Raw genomic sequence first — 25816 nt, forward strand, 5'->3', positions numbered from 1 at the left:
TAACTGACTGCTTATTGTGATCATTCGTCTTTTGGTTCCCTGTAGCTTTGCTCTCTTTTTCAAACCCAGTGAACATACATATATTTCCTATTTCAAAGAAATTCAAACAATAGATATAAAACCCAAATTAAAAAGATTCTCAACAATTCAACTTCTCTAGTTGACATTAAGATGCCCACCCCCAATAGGGTCCTTAACTCCCAAATTTTAGAGCTCCATGACCTCCATTTTTCAGGAGCAAAATCCTTTTAACAGGCTCTATAAGACTCTAATTTTGGAATTTGAGCATAAAAATAAATAGAATTGAATACATGTGTCATGAGTACAATATTTTTAGGGTGTATAAAGAGGGAAAGAACCCTCATCTGCAAATTTGATGAGATTGAAATCATAGGTATTCCAGTTCATTACAGAAAATATAACAGAAAAGTCTAATTCTTCAATTGCATGCAACACAGGCAATGCCAGGTATCTCTGCTAGTATATGTATATATGTATGTGTATATATTTATATGTATGCATGTGTATATATGTATATATATGTATCTATGTATATATATATATGTATGTGTATATATGTATGTGTATGTATGTATTTGTATATATGTATGTATGTGCATATATATGTATGCATGTGTGTATATATGGATGTATGTATATATATATATAAGTTTATATATATGTATGTGTATGTGTATATATGTATGTATGTGTGTATATATATATATATATATATATATGCATGTGTATATGTATGTATGTATGTATATATGTATGTATTTATTTGTGTGTTGTGGGTTGATGTACTTATGTGTGTCAGGCACTGTTTAATGATTGATATTACTAGATGTGTGTGTGGAGGGGGGGGCACAATTTACTTTCATTATTGCTGAAATGGTTTATATTGTTTTGTTTAATTTATACTAAATTCACTTGAGAGGAACCAGAAGAATAACTTGGGAAAATCCAATTTCATTTATTTACATGGTTTTCTCAACTAAGAACAAATACTAAGTTTTCATCAATAATAAAATATAAAAAAAAGCATTAAGTCAATTTATGTTGCAGAAAAAAAAAATGTTAATTTAGCTTGTAGTTTCTGAATGCATGATTGAGGCTTTTACATATTTTCTCTGGAATGGTTTAAATGGAGCAAAGAACCAAATTTTAGTTTGTTTCTTTTTGAACTAGAATTGTATGAGATAATGGATAGTGAAATGTAGAATGTGGGGGGAAAAGATCTGGCAAAAATGACAAGGTTTGTGTTCCTCATGAATTGCATACGGTTTCTCAGGCAGAAGATGTAAAATTATGCTTTCTTTTATTTTGCCTCTGTCAACTTTAACTTGAAAGAAGACTCTGTCTGAATCAGTTGGTAGTCTACTCTTCATGGCAATTCCACTGTACTATTTCTTTTGCTTTTACGAAATATAGAAGTCTTGAATCTTATTATAAAAAACAAAAACAAACAAAAAGACAAAAAAATAATCAAGCAAGCATAGCAATGCCGCCTTGACTGGCTTCCGTGCCGGTGGCATGTAAAAAGCATCAACTGATTGTGGCCACTGCCAGCCACCCCTGGACCCTGTGCCGGTGGCACCTAAAAAGTACCCACTACTCTCATGGAGTGGCTGGCGTTAGGAAAGGCATCCAGCTGTAGAAACACTGCCAGATCAGACTGGAGCCTGGTGCAGCCTCCTCGCTTCCCAGACACTGGTTGAAATGTCCAACCCATGCTAGCATGGAAAACGGACGTTAAACGATGATGATGATGTTGATGATGATGATGTAGTTTCAGTGTTGAGGCCAAGTCATTGGTAAACAGGAAATTATCAGCACCAAATAAAAGAGAGTTTATTGGATGGGATAATTTCTATTGCAATGACTTGTGTATTCATTCTTAATACATTGTGGCAGATTTGAATATAAATTTGCTAATTGCTGTTGTATCTGCTAGAATGTATTATGAATAATTATGCAAATCCTTTCTTTGATTCTTGCTGCTCACTGTGAATACGACAATTTAATAATGTTTATTATTTTGTCAAAAAATGGGAAGATTCTATTTTTAAAAAATATTAGGGATAATTGGAATTTTTACTTCAACAAAAGATTATGAATTTTCATCACTTTTAATAAATCCTTGCAAAATTCACCAAAAAGAATTCATATTCAGACTACTTTACTTACTAGTTAACTCACGAATTCTGATTGTATAGCCATTGCAACCATTAATACATGGGCCAAACTTAGTCCATTCAGTTAGGAAGCAGTTTTCATCACAAGGTACAAAACATTGTTCTGCTACAATCGGCATGGGCCCGACTCGTTCCAAACAGACATCAGGGGGGTAACTACTGTTACGCTGATCTTTGCAAGTAACATCTGAAAATACAACAAAATTGCGATATAAAATTTGAAACAATTGTTACACTGATCTTTGGTAATAATATCTGAAAACATTTATTCCTGCAATTTATATAATTATGGTAATTCTTTGTTACACATTTCTGTCTTGGAGCATAGTTTTGGTATCTGGTAATTGAAAATTAAAGAAGAACATGGGAAGTTGTTCTTGTCATTGCTGTGGTTTCTTTTGTAAATGTATGAAAATATAAAAGTCCATCTTATAATATAATTTTATAGTTGTATTAATTCCTCTGGATAGTTGTTGTTAGCCTGGTTTAAAGAGACAGAAGTGCTGTGAACAGATAAGCAGACTAAAAGGATTTTCTGAAGCCTGCGACTGTGTGAAAGAGGTTTGCCTTCTAATCACATGGATTTTGATTTAATCCACTGCATTGCATCTTTGGCAAATATCTTCTACTACAGCTTCAGGCTGACCAGTGCCTTGTGAGGGAAGTTGATAGAGAAAAAGTAAATAGATGCCAACTCTGTGTGTATGTGCCTGTATATATATTTTTTATTTTTTTACTGAAATTAAATGTCAAGATAATTACACCAGCAACTATGTACTTAGATTTATTATTATTGTTACTTATATATATATATATATATATATATATATTATATATATATATATAATAATTATTACAGATATAGGTTAAAAATATTAATTTAATAAATTAACAAATTTTACAAAGTAGTTTTTGGTATGGAAAAGAACCATATTTGGTAAAAACTTATACAAAAAGTTTTTTTTATATATATATATAACAATAGGTTTCCGTCTACCAAATCCACTCACAAGGCTTTGGTTGGCCTGAGGCTATAGTAGAAGACACTTGCCCAAGGTGCCACGCAGTGGGACTGAACCTGGAACCGTGTGGTTGGTAGACAAGCTACTTACCACACAGCCACTCCTGTTTGGGGAAATTCAATACATAAGTATACCAATGAGAGAAAAATTAGGTAAAACCTTAGTGTGGTGTTATTACTTGTTACTTATTAACAATTACACATCTGATTGTAACCAATTAATAAATAAATAGACATAATTGAATGTTTACAGGCTGATGTTTATTGATTGTTTATCCTCTTCATTTTCTCATTTGCCTTAATCAGCCGAAATTACTACGATGATCCGGTTCTTGACTGAAGACTGAGGGTTTCGAATGTCCTGTCCGTGTTTATTGTATCGTCTTCTAAGAGTTATACGTTCTTGTCCATGTTGTATTTTTCTACATACCTTAATATATATATATATATATATATATATATATATATATATATTATGTATATACATATATATATAAATATGAATGTGTGTGTATATATGTGTGTATGTATGTATGTAGGTTTGTGTGTGTGTATGTCTGAATGTTTATTTCTGTGTATCTTTATATAGACAACATGTTGGCATCAGTGATAGTATGTTTATTTCTCCTATAAACATGTCCAGTAGCTAACTGGTTTTGATGTGTGAAAAGCAATGGCATAAAAATACTTTTAAAAATCGAGGGTCAGCAACAGGAAAGGCATCTGACCATAGAAACTGTCTCAATAAGTCTTATCTGATCCATAACAGCATGGAAAAATAAACGTGTGAAAATAATAACATCGATGATGACATCAAACTTTTGCTTAGATAATTCAGAAGCAAATACACTCTAGGAATCAATCTAATGTTTAAAGATTTACATAAATTATGTGCATATGTGAAGAATTTTGTCAATAAAAATTTAACCATTTCAGTGGGTAATAAACTTCTTGTCATGCAAAGACAAAATACATGTTGAAGTGAACTTTCAGTGCAGTAATAATTTAATGAATACACAATTACACACTTGATAATCACATTAGCACCTTAGTAACATAAGAAGGATGTTGCATGTTCTGAAATAACACAGATAATGTAATTGCCAAATATCAGGCTATTTTAAAGTTTTCTTTGTCTTTTATGTTTAAAAGTTTAAAATGACTTTTTCTATTATTACTGAAGATAAATGTCAGGGTATAATTATACCAACAACTATGTATTTAAATTTATTATTATTGCATTCTTCTTCTTCTTCTTCTTCTTATTATTATTATTATTATCATTATTATTATCATTATTATTATTATTATTATTGTTGTTGTTGTTGTGAGCTGGTAGAAACATTAGTGGTATTTCATCTGCTTTACATTCTGAATTCAAATTCTGCCAAGGTCGACTTTGTCTTTCATCCTTTCAGGGTCAATAAATTAAGTACCAGTGAAACACGGGGGGGGGGGGGCAATGTAATCGACTAGCTTCCTTCCCCACAAATTTGAGGCTTTGTGCCTCCAGTAGAAAGATTATTATTATTATGGTGAGCTGGCAGAATTGTTAGCATGCTGGGCAGAATTGCTTTGTGGTATATTGTCTGTTGCTATGTCCTGAGTTCAAATTTTGTCGTAGACGAGTTTGCTATTCATCCTTTCAGGATTGATGAAATAAATACCAGTTATGCACTGGGATCAATGTAATCAACTATTCCCTACCCCCAAATTTCAGGCTTTGTGCATATAGTAGAAAGCATTATTATTGTTATTATTATTATTATTATTATTATTATTATTATTATTATTGTTATTATTATTATTATTATTAAGGCAGTGAGCTGGCAGAATCCTTATCATTGCCAGAAAAAATACTTAATGGCTTTTCATTTATGGCTTTATGTTCAAGTTTAAATTCTTCCAAGGTTGACTTTGTCTTTCGTTCTTTCAGAATCGATAAAATAAGTACCAGTTGAACACTGGGGTCAGTACAGTTGATTGGTCTCCTCTTTCCAAATTTCAGTCTTGTGCCTAAAGCAGGCAGGATTATTATTATTATTATGATTATTTTTCTTATTCTTATTCCTTCATAATACAGTGTAGGTTAAAATGTACTGGAGTCTTTAGTCTTTTCCTGGGTACTATGCAGTGTCCTATAAATTCATCCACAATTAAATAGGAAAAAAACAGACAATTTCTCAAAAGAAAGCTGATTTATGGCAAATCATCATCATCATCATCATCGTTTAGCATCCGCTTTCCATGCTAGCATGGGTTGGACAGTTCAACTGGGGTCTTGAAGCCAGAAGGCTGCACCAGGCCCAGTCTGATCTGGCAATGTTTCTACGGCTGGATGCCCTTCCTAACGCCAACCATTCTGTGAGTGTAGTGGGTGCTTATTACGTGCCACCGGCACAGGTGCCAGACAAGTCTGGCAAATGGCCATGAACGGATGGTGCTTTTTACATGCCAAATATATACAACAAATATGTATACAGTTTTCTTTAGCTTGTTGCAGTTTTAATGAACATAGTCTTAATCAGCACAATTAAATTGATTAAATTGATGGTAACCAGTCATAATATAAAATTTAATTACTACACTTTGAAAATGACGTGTAAACAGCTGCAAATAATTAGCTGAGCTGATATCATCTTCTCACTGTCGTTACTGCATTTCAGTCTCTCACTCGTCCCCAGAGCAAATAGACATGTTACACATATATTGACAAATTTTCTATGTACCTCTGAAATCGAAATACTGTGCCTCCCCTTCGATAACCACATCTACAAGAAAACAACATTCCATTACAGAACGAAATGCGAAAAGAAGAAAAAATGTAAAACAAAGCTAAGATCTGAAGAAAGTGATGTCTTAATTAATCTTTGAAACTATTTATGTCAAAGTCAATGAGTATTTGGATTAAGATAAAGTGGTATCCACAACATTAAGTATGCAATGTTCTAAGGGAACTATAGTAATTGTACTAATAGTGGAAGTGGAACATAGGTAGAGAAACTGTAATTAGAAGCAAATATCAATTGGCACTAAAAATCTTAGTTCTGACAGAAGGAAATAAATATCAAGAGATGTCTGTAATACCTAAAATGAGGTTGGTTGTAAAATTCCAAAGCTCTAACAGGAATGAAAACCATAAAAAACAACACAAATTTTATGAGTGTAGATGTTGATAATTCTGATGCTAAATATCCACTGGAATTCAAGAAGACAAAGAAATAACAGAATGCTTTTTAAATCCTAAGTACAAACAATAAGAGCTTTGTCTGGAAGAAAATTCCATCCAGAACATTTTTAGTAAAAGTGAAGAATAATTGCTTAACCCTTTCAATTAGGGACATCATTACAATTAACTTATCTATTGCATATGAGTCCGAGATTTTAGTATGTTTCTGTTGAAATATATTGTCTTTGTCATATTTTGATTTTGAAAATATTGAAGAATTTAGTAAAATAACTTTGTGACTGTACTGGTGTTGGAAACACATCATGAAATTTTGATGAAAGTTTTAAATTTCAATCGCTTTAAATCAAGAAGCATAATATTGTTGAACCAAAGTTGGTACCTGGTGGGTTGGTATCAAAAAGGAGAATCCTATGTCACTTCTTCTATGCAGCTAATCCTGTTAGAAACTAAAAGTTTTGATGAAATGCTGTTGGCCCAAAATAAAAGTTGTAAAAATATAGTAATTTTATGAAAAGGGACGTAACTCACTGATAATCTATAGTGATGATTGTTGGTGTACATTGTGAAAGCAATTTTCATTTCTGTTATGTTATGCCCTTTCACCTGCCAATGTAGACTGAATACATGTAAGTGTTTTCGTGCATAGCCTTCTGGCTTCCCAGTCTTCAGTCAAACTGTCTAACCCATGCCAGCATGGGAAGCAGATGTTAAACGACAATGAGGATATCAATTCCTCGACATTGAATTTCTACTTCAGAGCTGAATTTGTGCTCCAGTTGGTCTCTGTAACTTGAAAGCTACACAATTACCATCAGAAGAAAAGCATTCTGAGATACTCCGGCATCTTCTCTGTTGACGTAATGAAGGTGATGTTACCTGGTTGGCATGCATAGCTTGTGGCTCTCATTGCATATCCTGAGAGAAATTTCTTCAAGGAAAAGCTGAAGAAAATACTCAATGGTCTTTGTTTCTAAATTCAAAGGCTTTGTTGAGTCTGTACCACTAGCCAAACCACTGGTGCAATGATCAACTATGTGGTAAATTCCACTCTTGCTCAAAATCGATAGACCCCAATGGCATTTCAATTCTTGGTGTGTACAGATAATACAGGCACATATTCTAATTATTTTCAAGTCCAAGCTCTTTCTAATCAAAGCATTAATAAATAAATAAATATATCAGAAATAATTACCTCCACTTGAGGTATTAGCTGCCATGATGTTTGAAAATAAAGAAGAAAATATCCAAAGAAATTTCCTTGATAAAATGCAAAAATATTGACACACAAGGTGCAGGCATGGAGTTTTGCACCAGAAAGTTCTTTCTAAACTTTCCTCCCTCTACAGAAGAATGGTTAATTTCTGTTGTTTGGCTTCAAACAATGATTGTGGTTGTGTGCAGTTCATGACACTGACACTTGTTAGAAATCACTTCCAGTCATTTGGCAATCAAATAAAAATGTACTCCTGAATAAAGCCTTGTTTCAATATTAGTTCACATTAGATTTTCGGCTTGAAGTTAAAATTTATTGCAAGGAAAATAATCAAGCTTTCAAAGTTCCTTTGATTCTTAATAAAATCCCTAGTTATCCTAACTCACTTTTTGGCTAATGTGCATATTACATTTTAAACCAAATATAATTCTGCTACTGCAGTTATGCAACAGGGAACATACAAGACCGGCTATATTTGAAATGCATTCTCACTGACAATTCATGTCACAGCTGGTTAAGATGATATTATTTTTCAAGAATTTCAGAAAAAATCTTAAACAAACAATTGAAAATATTTACAAGTCTTGGAAAGAAGTAACAGCCAAATGTAATGGAACAGTCTAGCTGAATGTTTTGCCTGAATGAGCTTATGATTTACAATGTCTTTCAAAATTGTGAATATACTTTCAAAAGAAGTAAATGAGATCATTGGAGTAATTAATGATTTTGGAAGAGGAAATACCTTTAGGTATAAAGGTGTTGATTTAGAAAAATTTCACGAACCATTGATTTCACATTGAAATGACTTAAATGAGGATGATTTTGAAAATTAACATCAGCAGGCATTTTAAGGGTAAGAACTGAGGGAAAATGGAAAGTGAAAGGAGTTGAATTTTTTTTTCCAAAATACAAAGTTAAACAATGAATATGGTACAAAATCTGCTTGTTCATTGCAGTTTAAATTTATTTTTTATTACTTCAGTCTAAAGAAAGTGATAATGCCTAGGTACTTCAAAGGCCCTTCAAGACTAGTGAGATTGAGGTCATTCATGTGCCACTCAAACTGTTACATGTTGACGATTGCAAGACAGGCACATTCAGAGAAACTGTTAGAGAAGGTCGATGTTCTCAGAATAGACTCGACTCAATGGTTAGTGCAGAGCTAAGCATGGACACAAAAGTGATGCTAGAAGGGTGACTAATGAATTAAAAGTGAATATGGCATGGGATTAGCCAACTACAAGAAGCAGATGTCATTGTAATGGAGGCAGAGATAATTGTAAAATATGACATCAAGAGATTGGATCATGTCTGTAAGTGATTCCATACCAGGCAGTTGAGTGACCTTTCTCTGATTATAGTCTAGGATGTTTATCTTTGTAAAGTAGCAACACCGTCCCTGATATGGAGGCATTATTTTCATTGTTTGTTGCAATCTTTGTAGAAATATGAGGAGTCATGGTGGGAATGAAGTATTCCCTGGCTCTGGGGAGAAAAGCCATTCTCTGAGAAATGACCAAAGGACTTGTTAACACAAAATTTAGGGAGAGAAGGAAATAAAAGGGTGACTAAAACTGTTCTCTAGGTTCTTGATGAATTTTTCACTTAAAAATAAATGATATACATTCATTTTAAATTATTTTATTTCCCAAAATTAATAATAATTATTCCCATTAATTACTAAATTTGATTAATGCAGAAACAGCAGATAGATGATTGATTAATCACATTTAAACATAGGACTGCTATATACAGAACTGGGTGAAATATGCATAAATGTCAAGATTAAAGAAGAATTGTACTCTTAAAACTTGATATCCCAACTTCTACTCTATAGTTCAATATAACATTGACTATGTAATGCAGCTCTGTCAACAGTAGCGTAAACAAAAATGAGATATTTAAGAGTTACCTCCTTCCTACTAATATATAAATTAAAGAGGGCTATAGGATTTGATATGATATGAACTAGAGAATATAATTATCAGTTTCAGAAAGTGTTTTAAAATGAAAAAGTGAAATTATCTTTTGGGTATGTGGAAAGAAAGGTTTGCTCTAAAATCTCTCTGGATGGGGAAATGAAAGAGAAAAACCACTTACAAAATCTGTATCAAGCTATATTTCATTTTTTTCTTTATAAATATTTCACATGATTAGGTTGTGAACTATATTTACAGAGTAAAGTGAAACAGAAAAAATGTGTTGTAATTGCTTAAAACATTATAATGACTGCAAATAATGAGAGGCTTTCTCACTGACAGTAATTGGTGTAATTGTGTTGTTTGCATCTGGGACTAATACTCAAACTGAAGAGTCATCTCCAATTCTGCCAGAACAGACAGTCACTGATTCTTTTTTAATAAATAATGCCAGCAGGTCAAAACACTTAACAGTCTGTTGCTTGGTAAAGGATATTAGCACCTAAAGTTCTTTACCCTAATACCACTAATGAAATTTAAAAGTAATCATATATATACATACATAAATACATACATACATACATATATATATATATATATATATATATATATATATATATATATATTATATATATATATTATATATATATATATATATATATATAAACAAATCGAAGGAAGAGGGGAAAACAGTAACATTACCTTTAGGCTCTAAGTATTGTTTCTATAATTACAGCAACTAAACAAGATTCAGTGAAGCATATAAAAGATACAGCTAGTTACTGATAAACTAACCATGGGCTTTGGTTGGGTCAAAAACAGAGATGTATTAAGATGTCTGCCATTGAAGCAAACCTCAGTGTCATAAAATGAATGTGCAAACAATTAGAGATTAAGCGGGCTGAGTTATAAGCACTACTGGAATGTGTATCAAAGTGTAAGTTTTAATATCTTTCAATGTTTTGAATGGCAGCCTTTCTGAAGGGAAATAACAGTTGTTGAGAAATAATGAGAGGAATAATATTTTACGAGAGCCTTGGCAACAGCTGACTGTCAGAAGGAATGACAAATAAAAGAATGATAAGGGTTTAATTTGAGACTCACTGTATCACTTACTGCTGACATCCATTAGAGACGATCTGTAATATTCTTTGATCAAAGACTCTTTTATAGTGTATTTCATAATTCACTGAATATAAGGGAATTCTTTGATCTTTGTTCCATCAATCAGAATGAAATGTTAGTCAAGCAATATGCAGTATTCAATGAGTTTAATTACAATAAAGTATTCAGGGACTGAAATTATTCTTTTCACTTTCAAATGTATGTCAACATCATTTAAATCTTACTCTCAGGACACAGGAATATTGCCGATATTTATAAATAAAACTGAATTCTTTCATTCAACTCAAAGCAGTTTGCAAACTTAAGTAATATCTTCCAATATGGTCCATATGGAAATACGTTCTGATTATATAACACCGTATCTTTAGTTCTGTGATGACAGGGGGAGGGGTATGAAGATTGCTTGGCAACTATGTAGTTCAAGTTTCAATTTCACTACATAGAAACTCGGGTAAGTGTCTTCTATTGTAGCCACAAATAAGCACCTTGTGGGGAATACGTTCTACTGTAACTTGAGATCACTTTGAGTAAATGCTTTCTATTGTTGTCTCAGGTGTCTTCCATCATAACCTCAGATCAGTATGTTGAGTACCTTGTATTGTAGCCTCATGTCATCTCCTTGGGCAAATGTCTTCTATTATAGCCTCAGACTAGCACCATGGGCTATAATACTAAAGAGAATTGGTGCCTGCTGGTCAGTGACATCTTTTGTTGTAGCCTTTGATTTAGCAAAACCATGTAAGTGAAATTGCAATTCTGTTGAAAAGACCATTCCTGTTCTTAGGTTTCAGACTGCTTCTATTGCTCAGTTTATAACCACCACACGGTCCTTGGTTACTTCTAGCAATGTCCACTCCACCTGTTTAAACTCTATCACCTGGTACATTGGGTATATTTGACTCCATTTTGTTGCAAGAGTTCAGACAAGATCTCTGGCCAGGGGATCACTTCCCCACACCAGGTCAGAAATTGTAAAATGGGCTGAGTGATGCTCTTCTTCTTTTGACTGGCATGGTCTCAGTCCACTTAGCTGTAAACAAGTGTCACTAAGGTGAACACTAGGATGTAAAGAGGGAATATGTATAATAAATGGGTGATAGATATTGCAATATAAATTAAATCTTTTTTTCTTTAGGTTAGGTACTTAGAGTAGGTTTTAGAGAATTCCCTGTAAGTTATCCTGAAATCACCAAGAGTTCAACTTCTCTGCAACACTCTCATTAGTAAAATAAAGTAAAAGCAGTAAAGAATATAACAGCTGCATTTTTTTTTACTCCTGATCTAATAAAGTCTGAAGTTTATATTGAAGCCTTCTAATTTGTAAAACTATGCATTTATCAACTATGCTATTAGTTCTGTAGAATCACTGCAGAAAGAATAAAGGAAAAGAAATAATGAATTTAGTTAAGCAAACAGAAGAAAGCCTAGCCATCATTTGAGTACATGTATGAGCTGAGAGCTTGCACCATGCTTCCACTAATTCTTTTTGGTCCCTGGATAGTTGGGAGCAGACACAGACACCCAATAATCTCAAGGTGCTCCCTCACTTAACCTGTCTTGATGTTACTTCTGGTGGAAGAGAGGATTGCACTAGTACTCAACTGGCCCTTTTTGCATGTGTATAGACTGAAGCAACATGAAATGTTCTTTACCCAAGGACACAATGCTTTTGTCTAGGAATGGAACTCGTGACCTTAAGGTCACGAGCTCAACAACTTAACCACAAGGCCACATACTTTCACAAAGAGTTTAGTATGATGTTTATAAGAAAAGATATTAAAGTATTAACTAGAAAATATGACACAAGCAAAATTTATGTTTCTTTTCAAACGACTGAACTGACACAGAAATTGTTCTTTAAATTATAGCAATATGACATCTTAATGTTTGTCCATTAATTCTACAAGTAAAACCTCTATAATTTTATAAAAAAAAAAAGAAACCAAAATAATAATTTATACTTCTTACCACCCCTCCCCATTTATTGTTTAAAGCGTACTTTTCTGTTTTGGTTGAATGTCTTCTCACCAATATAGAGTACTGCAGACTTTTCTTCTTAACAACTGAAGGTATTGATTGAAATACTGAAGAATCTTAAAGCTTGTTTTATGATGGCTTGGTGGGAGGCCAAATATTTGACTCGGCTGGAAATAAAACACACGCACAATACGACCAACTGATCACCCATTGAAACCAATACGGATATCAGGAGAACTAAATATGGAAGTGCACAATGATTTTGGCTGAAGACCAGACCATAAACCAAAGTTCCAATTTCCAATCAGGTTCCTGTAATGTACTTTTATTTACTGTTTGTCTAATAAAAAAGGCATCTATAAGATATAGACACTTGTAAGTCACTGTTTAAGACTGTCAATATTATAGCATTTTTCAAGGCCAGTACATCAGTATGGTTTATCCCTATAAAAATGCTAAATAATGTTGTTATAACCAGAATGTGTGTGTGTGTGTCTATAAATAATTGGAGGAAATTGTAGTTGTGATACCTGTGTGTCCATATATGTATGCATAGGCCTGGCTTTGGGGTTAAAAAGCTTGCTTCCCAACCATGTGCTCATAGGTTCAGTTTCACTGTGTGGCAGCACCTTTGGCAAGTGCCTTGTATTGTATCCCATGACTGACCGAATCCTTGTAAACGGATCTGGTAGATAGAAACTGTAAGAAGCTCTTTTCATATGTGTGCATGTAAGCATATATATAGTGTTTGTATGTGTGTAACCTTGTCTTGACACCATTGCTATAAGGGAGCATTGCTGTCAAACAAGAAATGTTGTTCATTTCTTGTCTTCTAACCACAACAAATCCTATCTGACCCCTGCAAGTATGAAAAAGGTAAACATAAATTATGCTGATGATATATTCTAACTGTCAGTTAAGCGACTGATCTTTTAAATTCTTTAGAAATTCGTTCAAAATATAAATGAAGCCACAATGGCACCATATCTCTGTCCCTGATTCCCATAGATAATAAACTATGGAGTAAAATCCCCATAAAGACTAGCTACAGCATCATACTTTATATATACACTCAGCTATTGCTAGCATTTGTAGTGGTTTTATTATCCTATAACAAGGGGATCCTTGGATAAATGGAAAACTGTTTTGAACTAGATGTAACTGGCATGCTAAAACTAACAAAAGACGAGATCTACATAGCTATGGAAAGTGAACTGGCACAATTTCATTGGCTTTTCTAATAATAGTATAACAAAGCAGTTCAGAAGCCTGCAGGAAGAAAAAAATTAACATCACAAACGAAATAATCTGTAATTGATGACAGTTCCAAGGATTTAAAGATGCAACATTTTCTGGATGAAACATAATATTCCATTATAATATTATGAGTTATTAAAGATATACCAAGGACTAGATGTATCAGCATGGCTGATATCATATCATATATAAATTTTGTTGATAGAGAATATAACATTGAAAGTAATTTAAATCACATACATAAGAAATACAAAGCAAATTTTGCCCAATAATATTTATTAGCAGAACCAAGGAATTTCCATGGTTATTTTGATAACTAAATATTGGAAGTTTATATAGAATCATAAAATAGGTGATATCTTTTGAAGTAGTTTTTCCTCTTCTCTTTTGGAATCTTTGATTTCTGATATATTGTAAAATCCACATGAGGAGTACTGAAGGTAAAGAATTAAAAGTGAATCCATTTGAAAGCTATTTCTTTTGTTATACCATTTTACTTTAAGGGTTGTTATTTATGATTTTACTTTTAAGGCAAGATGTGAACAGTTTTGATTATGGAATAAAATTGAAGACATAATCTATTCTCTGCTGTAGTACAATTGTGTTTTGCAATGCTTTCACAAATCTTAATACACTGTACTATGTCAGATATTTTCATATCAGAGAAAAGAACATGTGGGTTGATTTGAACCTATAGTTATTATGAACAAAGTAATGCAGTTGTCCTGCTGAGTTATGACTTACAAAAAAAAAAACAGAAATCACTAACATGCATGCATGACAGGTGTCTTCCAGTTTCCGTTTAGTAAATTCACACATATAACTTTGGTTGACTGATAGTAGAAGACACTTGCCCAAGGTGCTACGAAGTGGGACTGAACTTGGAACAATGAAGTTAGGAAGCAACTTCTTACCACACAGCCATGTCTGATCTCATATATATATATATATATAAAGCTGAAGTTGTCTGTGTATGGCAGGTTTGGTAGCCTTCAACTAACACTATCTCCTCCAAGACCCTGCGGTGCAATTTGACCAAAATTGTGAGTATGATAGAAGAAGGCTTGCTCTTTATTCCATAAAAGACAAAATTCAAATTCGACCATGTTAACACCAAAAATTATTTACATCAAAAACGTGCTTTTTTTCTATGAAAATCCCTATTTTTTACGATTTTTTGACTGCTGTGTCGCCATTTTGTGGTGTATTTCAATCAGAAAAATGTTCACTTAAAGAGAATAACAAGCTACATAATGCGAAAGTTTTACTTTTCAAAAATTCCAATTCTAAAGGGTCGACACAAACCCGAGCAACGCCGGGCGATACTGCTAGCAATATATATATATCTGTGTGTGCTGGTGGCTCATAAATTTGTGTGTTTGGCCTCATGGAGGCAGTGACAGGTGACCAAGACTCTTGCCAACGTAGCACACTTGTGTTGACCTGTCAAGCCAAGTGAGACTATGGTCGTGACGAATGCCAGTGTCAGGTCAATTGTACCTGTGACAGCAGCATGTAAAAAGCACCCATTATACTCTCAGGGTGATTGGTATTAGGAAGGGCATCCAGCCGTAGAAACCTTGCCAAATCAGATTGGAACCTGGTGTAGACTCCAGCTTGCCTGTTTTTCATCAAATTGTCCAATCCATGCCAGCATGGAAAGCAGTTGATAAATGAAGATGATCATGATAACGATATTTATATATCACACTTCATTTGAAATATTTCTTTACCATTCAGCCATCTTATAAATTATATAAACAATATAAATGTTGTATTTATAATCAGTCATCTTTCATTTTATTCCATTGTTAAAACACTCCATTCTTGAAGTTTAACAGATATATATTATTTACATTTGATGGATATTTGTCCTCATCTTGTTTGATGAGGGGAAATTTCTTGGGGAAATTTTGAACTAAGGTATTTTTCAATGATTTTATTGTTGTTGTTGTTATTATTATTATTATTACTATTATTATCATTAAGGTCACTGCCTGGAATTGAACTTGGAATCTTGGGGTTAATAGCCTGTGCTCTTAACCACTACACCATATGCCTGTAGTGTAGGGATTAAGAGTGTGGGCTACTAACTTAACGATTCAGAGTTCGATTCTAGGCAGTGATCTGAATAATAATAATAACATTGAAAAATACCTTAAGAATGAGAACCCAGATTCGAAATTTCCCCAAGACACCTGAAGAAGGCTGGAGGGTATACCAGCCGAAACATTGTGTTAACAACAAAGAAAATGAGGAGAAAAATTACCCGCATATTTAAAGCAAAATGAAGCTCAAGTTTTGTACTGCACTGAAAATCTATTAAGAAGTTAAGACTGCAACTGTATTCATTACGAAAAATGGTGAAACAGCAGCCAAAAATCGTAAAAAAAAAATAGGGATTTTCATAGAAAAAGAGCACCTTTTTAATGTACATAATTTTTGGTCTTAACATGGTCTGATCTGAATTTTTTTCTTCTACGGAAGGAAGAGCAAGCCTTTTTCTATCATACTCTCAATTTTGGTCAACTTGCGTCGCAGAGTCTCGGAGGAGATAGTGTTAGTTGAAGGCTGCCAAACCTGCACCCCACCTCACAACTTCTGCTTTATAGAAATGTATGTATATGTGTCTATATATACATATATATATATGTATGTATATGTGTCTATATATTATATATATATATATGTATGTATATGTGTCTATATATTATATATATATATGTATGTATATGTGTCTATATATTATATATATATATATATATATATGTATATGTGTCTATATATATTATATATATATATGTATGTATATGTGTGTATATATATATATATGTGTGTGTGTATATATATATATATATGTGTGTGTATATATATATATGTGTGTGTGCGTGTGTCTATATATATGTATGTATGTATGTATATGTGTCTATATGTATGTGTGTGTGCACACACACATCTGTGCATTAGTGTGCCTGTTTATATTTATTTACATGAAATTACTTGATGGTCAGGGCTCCTTCCTTTACATGTCTGTAAATTAATGGTTCAACATCACAGAGGCTGATCGAATAAATACCAGGCTTTAAAAATGATAAAAAATGAAAACCGGGGTTGATTTGTTTGACTAAACTTTCCAAGGTGTTGCACAGACAGAACAGCAATCCGGTGTAACAATATTATCTGGTTTGATGTGGAGGAGCTGGAAAAGAAGAGCCTGTCATGATACATAGGTAATGGAGGATGAAAGTTTCTACATTAGTATGTTTTGGTAGTTGCAAGGAGTAAGTAATTGAATAGATCCCAGCTGATGCCAGTGTATAACTGGTACTTCCTTAATGTGGATGTAAACAGAAATATTAAAGTTAATTAACAAACTTACTTCTTCCTCGTAATCCTTGTCCACAATAAGGCACTCGTGGCGGCAACACACAGGCACTCCACGGAGTGACCTCCCAAAGATACTCATCACACCATGGTAAATCAGTGCAATGTTTCGTATCCACCAGCTTCATTGGACATGGTTTTCCTCCTTCGTCCGCTGGTTGTAGGATATATTTCTTCCGAGACTGAGTTGGAGTTGCTTGTCTTGCTGAAGAACAAATAGTTAAATAAATGGAAACTGAGACATGAAACCTTTAAAATTTTGTAAGAATATTAATATCTTTCAAATAAAACAATTTACAAGCAACATTCACTTACACTTGAGATGTAAATAAATTGTAAATAATATAGTTATTTTTTATGAACAAAATATGTCTTGTAATTATATTAAGGAAAGAAACAGAAAATAGCCTTCTCATCATGTGTGTGTGCATGTGTGTGTGTTTGTGCATGTGTCTATGTACATCGAAAATGTATTAAGAGAGGAAAAATCCCTTTAACTATAATAGTGGGTTGTCATAAGAAATGTAATATGTGAGAGTAAAACTTTAGATTTAAGAATAATCCCATGCTAAAGTGAGGAATAACTAGCTTGTGAACGATGAAGGAAAATAATCAATCAAAAGCTGCACTAAAAAGGGAAAAGAAAACAATATAAAGTATTTTATGAGACAGAAATCTCTCATAAAATAGGCGTCGTTCATGGCTCCTGCAAATAAGCATAAAGGAAAGTGACTTAAAGTGACTTTGCACCACATGGATGTGAAATAGATTACAAATTCAAACAAGATGTAATCTTTGTGTGAAATAATTCTAGGAAAGCAATAAATATATTTTGAATTTGTAAAAACAAATGCAAAAATGACGATTTCTAAACAGGAAGTTTTATTTACATTTTTTTTTTTTTTGCTTTGATTTCAATCTGAAGCAAAACTCTTCCGCTTACATTTTGCCTTTACATAAAATAATATCCAAGCGTATTTATATATTTACTTGGCACTATGATATGAAACAACGAAAAGAAACCAAACAGAAAAATATCAGATAAGTATGCTATTTAAAAGTAAACGAATGGCTTCAAGTTTTCTTAGGTAGAATAATGTGTCAGTAAAAAATAAATAATGTTCTACTTTAGATATCAAAGACTTAGAGAATAAAAAACAAAAAAATGTACCAGTTTTTGAGACTGGTTACTAAAAGCAAACCAAAAAAGAACATCAAAATAGTCCTTAAGATGCTAGTTGTCAAAATCGGTGAGCGTCAAGATTTGCCATTAAACAGTATTTCTCTTCCAAAATGTAAAACTATTTAGAAAACCTGCTGCATTGTATGGCGTATATCATGGTGCAATCAGCTATTTTTCATATGTTACAGACACATAAACACACCCTCTCTTTCTCTTACACACTCATGTGTCTGTACAAATATAGATATAAATTGTATATATGCAATTGTATATAAATACAGAAATAGGGTAATGGCTTTACGTGAAGTTACATTAGGTATGTTAAATTACAGTTAGTTGTCCTGTTAAAACAGACATAGTTTACTATCCCACTAAAGTTGATACTAAATGAATACCATTATTATAAATCAATATGATTACCAAAGAGGGAAAGTGGTCATAAGATCAGTCAACATCTATACCTTCATACTAAAACCACTCTCTCTCTCTCAAATGCAAAACTTATTTATAAATTAACATTGATTGCTTTAATCAATCATCTATTATTAATTTCAGGGAACAATTCTGGTTAAGTCTATCTTAGCAATTCCATGATTGTGGAATTTACTTATTCAGAGGTATTTAAGATTGGTTGCTCATGGGAATTCCTCTATGCTGATGACATTGTTTCTTAAAGCTGAAACTATAGTAGAACTAAGAATGGAATTCCAGGTGTGGAAGAAAAACCTGGAATTAAAGAGTATTGAAATTATCTTCACAAAGACCAAAGTTCTAGTTGGCAGGAAAACAGAAACCCTTTGGGTGAATGGCCTCATTCTATATGTAGAAAAAGTGTAGGTGAAAATTCCATACAGTGTACTCAGTGCAAACTATAAACCCATTGGCAGAGCAGTGGAATAAAAGGAAGATTAACAGAGAAAGTAGGATTTGTTTGTGGCAGATGTGCAAGAGCAATAAAAAGGGCACATAGGAAATAAATGCTATGCAATGCTCAGAAGGGCTCCCAAGTTAGCATTGGAGAAAGATGTTCTGAAAGTATAATTGCTAAGAACTGGATGGAGAAAGCTGAGGGAACTTTTACCTCAGCTGGTAACAAAAGCCTTCTTCACAGTGAAAGACAGATTGTATGATGCCTATGTATGAACAGGAATGCTGCATGGTTGTGAAACTGAGGCTGTGAATGCAGGAGACATGTGAAGAATAGAAAGAAATGAAACTAGCATTCACCAATGGATGTGCAATGTCAGTGTGTATATATGACAAAGCACAAAAATGCTGAGAGAAAAAGTAGGAAAAAGTGGCATCGGATGTTGTCTGCAGGAGACAAGATTGTGCTGGTTTGGTCATGTATTGTCATGTATTATGAGGACAGCCAATCACTAAACATGGAAAGAGTTTTTGTGGTAGAGGAAAGCTCAGGAAGATGTGGGATGAAATGGTGAAGACTGAAGGAGATGACAGGTGGCTGAGGTGAATGGTGATAGTATGTGCTTGAGAAGACCCATCCATCTCAGCAGAATTGAGTTTCTGTCAAGCCTTTCTCCAAACCTCATCTTCTAATTCCCATTCTTCCATCAGTCTTCTTTGTGACTCTATTACTTTCCTTCTTTTTCCATCTTCTGAACTGATATGCTCTGTAAAGTCAACCTTGATGGGATTTGAACTCAGAAAATAAAGATGGATGAAATGCTACTTAGCATTTGCCTCACATGCTAACCATTCTATCAGCTCACTGCCTACAACAAAAACAATAACAACAATAATAATAACAGTGACAACACGCTTAGACCTGCTTGAACACCTGAAGCCTACTCGTGTCAATTACAGTGTCTTATTCCCATTTGACGGTCATGGATTGTCAAGTTTTCACTTAATTTGATAGTAAATCCTTATTCAGACACAATGATAAAACGTTTCCCTATTCTCACACTTCTTTTGTGACATTCACAAGTAATAAGCAATCATGGCTTTTAATGCTCAAGAACATGCAGTTAGGAACACAAAAGATTTTTCATATTCAGTGTTTAGTGAGAGAAATTTATCAGCTTTGCCAATTAGCAAGCCATCACTTATTGTGGAGAACAGCAGCCACACTTGTACATTACTAGGTTAGTAAAAAGTTACCAAGCAAATTGGCTATTCAGGATGATTTTAAAGGAATCAATTTTCTAAATGTACATAGTAATTCTTTGTATGAAAGTGAGCCATAATGGTAATTCAAAAGCGTGGAATTTCTTTCTCTTACTGCAAGAATTTCCATGTTAGGATTGTTCATCGTATTTGATGTTTCAATTGTCTTTTATACATCTGTGCTTTGTATATATCCATGTATGTGTATGATTGTTTGAAAATATATTTAAAATATGAAGAGGTGTGTCATTTTCAGATATATTTTTCCAGAGACCTGAACATAGGAGTGTATATAAGAAATTGATTGCCTAAAAAACAAATTTTTCAATTAGTTTTTTTTTCTTTTAGTATTTGGCATATAAATAAGGAATTAAAATATAGTTTAGATAATGTGCTGCTAAATCTTTGCAATATTTTTAAAAAAAGAACCCACTAATTATTTTTTATATTTAATCCTGATGTTTAAAGTTTTTCAGTCAACAGAAAATTATTCAATGATTGCAAATTAGCTCCCAAATGACACCGTTTATGAAACTAAATATGATGGCTGTTTTTAATCATTCTGTTTATCCTTACACGTTTCTCTAACATCAATTGTGATGTGGTTATTGGTTTTTCACTTTTATTCTAGTTAAAAATAATAATTAATGAAAGTAGTCTAGAATATGAAGCAAAAATCTGATCAGTGTGATTATCATGAAGGCTGTAAAAAATGTTAGCACCGTTATATCATATTAGATTCAGTAATTGACAACAACTTTGTATAACCAAGGTGCATATACAGGCTGTTACTTGTGGTATGAAGTTGAAGAGTGAAGAAATGGCAATGATGTTTCCGTTTACCAGTACCAAACCAAGTTGTTGTTGGTGATGAATATAAAAGGAGCAACAAAATTGAATTAAACAAAGAAAGAATTCAACAGAGATAAAACTTAACAAAAAATAATCTATTTTGATCATTCTATCAAAAGATAATGTTTCATGTTTGAGGATATCTTTGCTGCATGTAAACTCTCACTATCAGAACATAAGATTTTGTTATATCTCCAACACTACATACTTCTAAGCATGTGTGCGTGCACACACACACACACACACACACGCACACACGCACACACACACACACACACACACACACGCACACACACACACACTCCTAAGCAGATAATATCATCCAACAGTTACCTTTATTTGTACATGAGCGTCGTCTGCGGCTTGCACTATGTCCATGAACAGAGTTCTTTAAATGATTCCTTAAAAGTGACACAACAACTTAACCTTCTCCAACACCTGAAAGCCACCCCAACCCTGCACAAACACACATTACAGAAATATTTTGGCACAACATCCCCCTCCTTATAGATGATCATCACACAACTAAACCCGTTACAAATACTACTCAACCCTGATGAGCTCTGATGGTAACGTCTCATCGACTTGCTTGATCTAGTTTCAGTTCTGGTCAGTTGTTGACCAGTTACCAAACTCAAGTACAGATCACATATAAATGAAGGCTATTTACTTAATTGATAAAGTTCATTGACCACCATACTATAAAGTCACAGTTGTGCTGCTTGTTTTCTCTCTTACCCTATTTCTTTCACTATCCAAATAGCACCTAACCCTCTAAAAGATCAATCTAAAAGCCATCTTCAATGAGACCCACCTAATAAACTTTTCTCTGTTCATTTTGACATTCCTGCTGTCTCCCTTCCTGGATTCCTCATTAAATATACAACCATTCTTTTCCATTATGGCACTTTGGAATTATTTTCTTTGCTAATATTGGCCATGAGAAGACCAACCCATTACAAGATGCAGCTCCTTTGTCTGGTTAGGGATTACAACGTTAATGAGGGTTACCTCTCTCCAGCTAATTAAAAATAATTATTTGTCATACCAACTATATCACTCATTAAGTATAAAAATTAAAGTCTTATAAAATATTATGTATGCATAAATATACACATTTGTATCTTCATATATCCATAGATATACCTAGGGTCTAGGATAATAAGGTAAAAGTTTTTATTTTTCAATCACTTTCAGAATTACAACAATTAGTGGCTCTTTCTAGTGAGTCAGATATCCTATTTTTTGGGGTATCTCTTATGTGTTCTAATGTACACTGTATTCTTCTCTCAATCATGTATAGTCTATTGACTAAATTTTTTCCTTCCCGCTAGACCACTGAAGATAAATATTCTTGCTACCCTAAGATTTTAATTAACGATATACCTACATATATATAAACATGCATAAATGCTTGTATAAATTGGTATTTTGTGTGCTCGTCCTAAATGTAATTTTAACAAACATCAATTTTATTAAAGCCCTATCATACTGCCACTTGTTACCATTACACTTCATAAGATCAATAGACATTCTTTTCCATCAATATCTGAATGCTATCTTTGATTTACTTTTCATCCGAACTAGCCCCTTCTGTATCAGGACTGTTTGATAACTATTTTTTTTCTCAGTGTGGAACTCCCAGGTCATTCATGACAATGTCCCATCAACATTGATCATGCTGAATTCATACAATTATTTTATCAACCCAGGAAGCATGGACTCAATTTTTCTTGTAGCTCAATTGCTCAGAAATGGTTTATTTTTATTCTCACAGGAAATAATTTTCAGTAAAAGCAAACAAACTAACAAGAGTCAATTAGAAAATATGTTTTGCTATTCATGTGCAAATCATTTCACCTATTTTTTCATACTTTAATGACTTCAGCTGAAATATTTCAAATATTCTTCTCTAATTCATTGTATATTGGACACCGACTGTCTTTTACTGATGAAAATTGTCTGTAAGATTTTAAACATTTAAATAAGGAACAGTCTACAACACACACACACACACACACACACACTCTCTCTCTCTCTCTCTCTCTCTCTCTCTCACACACACACACACACACACACATTCTAAACTGAGAAATGTAATTAAATTATTTTTTAAAGAACAAACAAAAAAGTCATTTCCTGAAAAAGATTTGTCCTTTTCTTATAAACCACATAAAATGGCTTCTAAAAAGCTTGGAGATTTTTACAGGATTTATTAGAAACTTAAAAACATAACGTAACCTTTAGAGAGTAGCAAAGATATGATATCTTTAGAAAGATAACTAACACATAATATTGTGTGGTTAAAAACTTATCTTTGAGTTACTGTTGCAATCATTCCCAACCTGAAATCAACATCCTGATTGAAATCCTTCTAAATGTGTAGGGTTTCATCTTGTTGTGCATTGAAGTATAGATAAGCTCATTATACAATCATATTAGGTTTATGAACTAGAGAATTCTTTAAAGTTTAATAATCAATTCAAGTTAATTTTTGCAGTAAAAAATTCCCAGTTATAATGTTATTTATATATTGTAAGTGATCAGATGTCATACAGAGTAAATGGAAATTTTTTAAATTAAAGTCTAAGGCAAAAGAAAAAAGCGAAAGAGAAAAATTTTAATATTTTCCTCAAACGTAAAACTAGAACCATTACTAAACAGAATAAAACTCTTCCGGGAAAACCATTTCTAGTTCTACGTTCCACATCTTATAAATAAAAAACTATTTACTTACCTTCTTGACAAGTAGCACTGCAAGGTGACCAGTGAGAATAATCAGTTACTTCACAGTCTCGTGGGCATGGTAACTGGCAAGTCTGCACTTCATTAGGCTTTAAATTTCTAACACACCTAGGATTAAGATAAACAAATAGTTATAAATACTTTAATGTACTTTTATTTCAAATTATTCCAACTCAATCGATTGTGTATTTTCCTGAAAAAAATATATCTCATACAAACTTTATTTTTATTATTCATTGAATTAGATGGCTGTTTTCATACCAATCCTCTTCAGACCACCTCTTCTGGTTCTATGATACAAACTTGCTGTTTTAAAGTGATCTAAATTAAAACCTTCCATACAGTTTCGTCTTGACTGGCTTCTGTGCTGGTGGCACGTAAAAAGCACCAACCGATCGTGGCTGTTGCTAGCCTCCCCTGGCATGTAAAAAGCACCAACCAATCATGGCTGTTGCCAGCCTCACCTGGCACCTGTGCCGGTAGCACATAAAAAGCACCCACTACACTCACGGAGTGGTTGGTGTTAGGAAGAGCATCCAGCTGTAGAAACTCTGCCAGATCAGACTGGAGCCTGGTGCAGCCTTCTGGCTTCTTAGACCCCGGTTGAACCATCCAACCCATGCTAGCATGGAAAACGGACGTTAAACGATGATGATGATGTTCAAAACAGTAATTTTACTAAATTCTTCATTATTTTAAGAATTAATTGAAGCAATGGAAATGTGGTAACAAAGGTGTTGAGCAGGTATTTCACATACATTTTTGTAGTGTTTATGTATTTGTACATAAATACATTGTCTTGTAAAATCATCAGCTGAATAAATGGAAGTTGATTTATTGGTATGTTGTAGTTCTGTTTGTTTTTGTCTGGTGTGGAGAGGGGAATAAATTTCAAGACAGAATTACTAATTTCTAAAAGAACTGTTGATTCTGTAAGAACTGAAGAGAATAGTGTTATATAAACTGATGATGAGTTTTATGAAATTTCTTAAGTTGTTTATTGTTACAAAAAAATTGGTATCAGAAATAGGGTAAGTTTTCTAGAATGTGATTTGAACTTGGATATCTATATTCGAAAATTATCTGCCGTAGTTAATTTCCTGAATATTTTTATTTGTTGTTTTTTCCTTAACTAGTAAGCATTATTTATGACTATTTCTTTGCTATAATTTCATCAGACTTTCTTATATTACAAATGTCTTGGCAAAAGTGATTCCTAGTTAAAATTCATGTAAAATGCAGTGCCAGAATTATTAATATTCTAACAAATGAATAACAAGTTCACAAAAAACCCCAAAAAATCTATTGTTTATTCTCTTATAAAAAAAAGTTTATTAAAAGATATCTTTACTGTAATTTATATTATGTATGAAAGCAGTTTTTCAGAAACTTCATTACTTAATGCGTTCTTTCTTCTAGCATGGTTGTGTCAGTTAATGTATATTGACTGCTAATTCTAGGAGACAATAATTAAATAAGGGCAGGTGAGTGACAAATGTGTTAGACAAAATACCTTGTGATATTTTTTCAGGCTCTTTACATTCATCTTTTCAGGGTTGATAAAGTACTAGTCAAGTAGTGGAGGCCTGTGTAATCCACTAAATCCCTCCCACCTCAAAATT

At 33.1% G+C, this 25816-nt stretch overlaps 1 protein-coding gene across 13 annotated transcripts in view; it reads right to left on the reverse strand.

The window, feature by feature from the left end:
- Nucleotides 1-25816, reverse strand: part of LOC115220760 (thrombospondin type-1 domain-containing protein 7A) — a 1292425-nt gene that overhangs the window by 145132 nt on the left and 1121477 nt on the right. For all 13 annotated transcript variants that reach the window (XR_005002721.1, XM_036510587.1, XM_036510592.1 and 10 more), the window contains 3 exons: nt 24187-24302; nt 17280-17489; nt 2191-2385 (listed from right to left, as the gene is read on the reverse strand). Coding sequence is in view for 12 of the 13 variants with exons in the window: in XM_036510587.1 (XP_036366480.1) it covers nt 2191-2385; nt 17280-17489; nt 24187-24302 (521 nt within the window). In the remaining variant the exon portion in view is untranslated. The remainder of the gene's footprint in view (nt 1-2190; nt 2386-17279; nt 17490-24186; nt 24303-25816) is intronic.

This window comes from Octopus sinensis, linkage group LG17 (genome assembly GCF_006345805.1).
Source record: "Octopus sinensis linkage group LG17, ASM634580v1, whole genome shotgun sequence".
NCBI classification, from domain to species: Eukaryota; Metazoa; Mollusca; class Cephalopoda; order Octopoda; family Octopodidae; genus Octopus; species Octopus sinensis.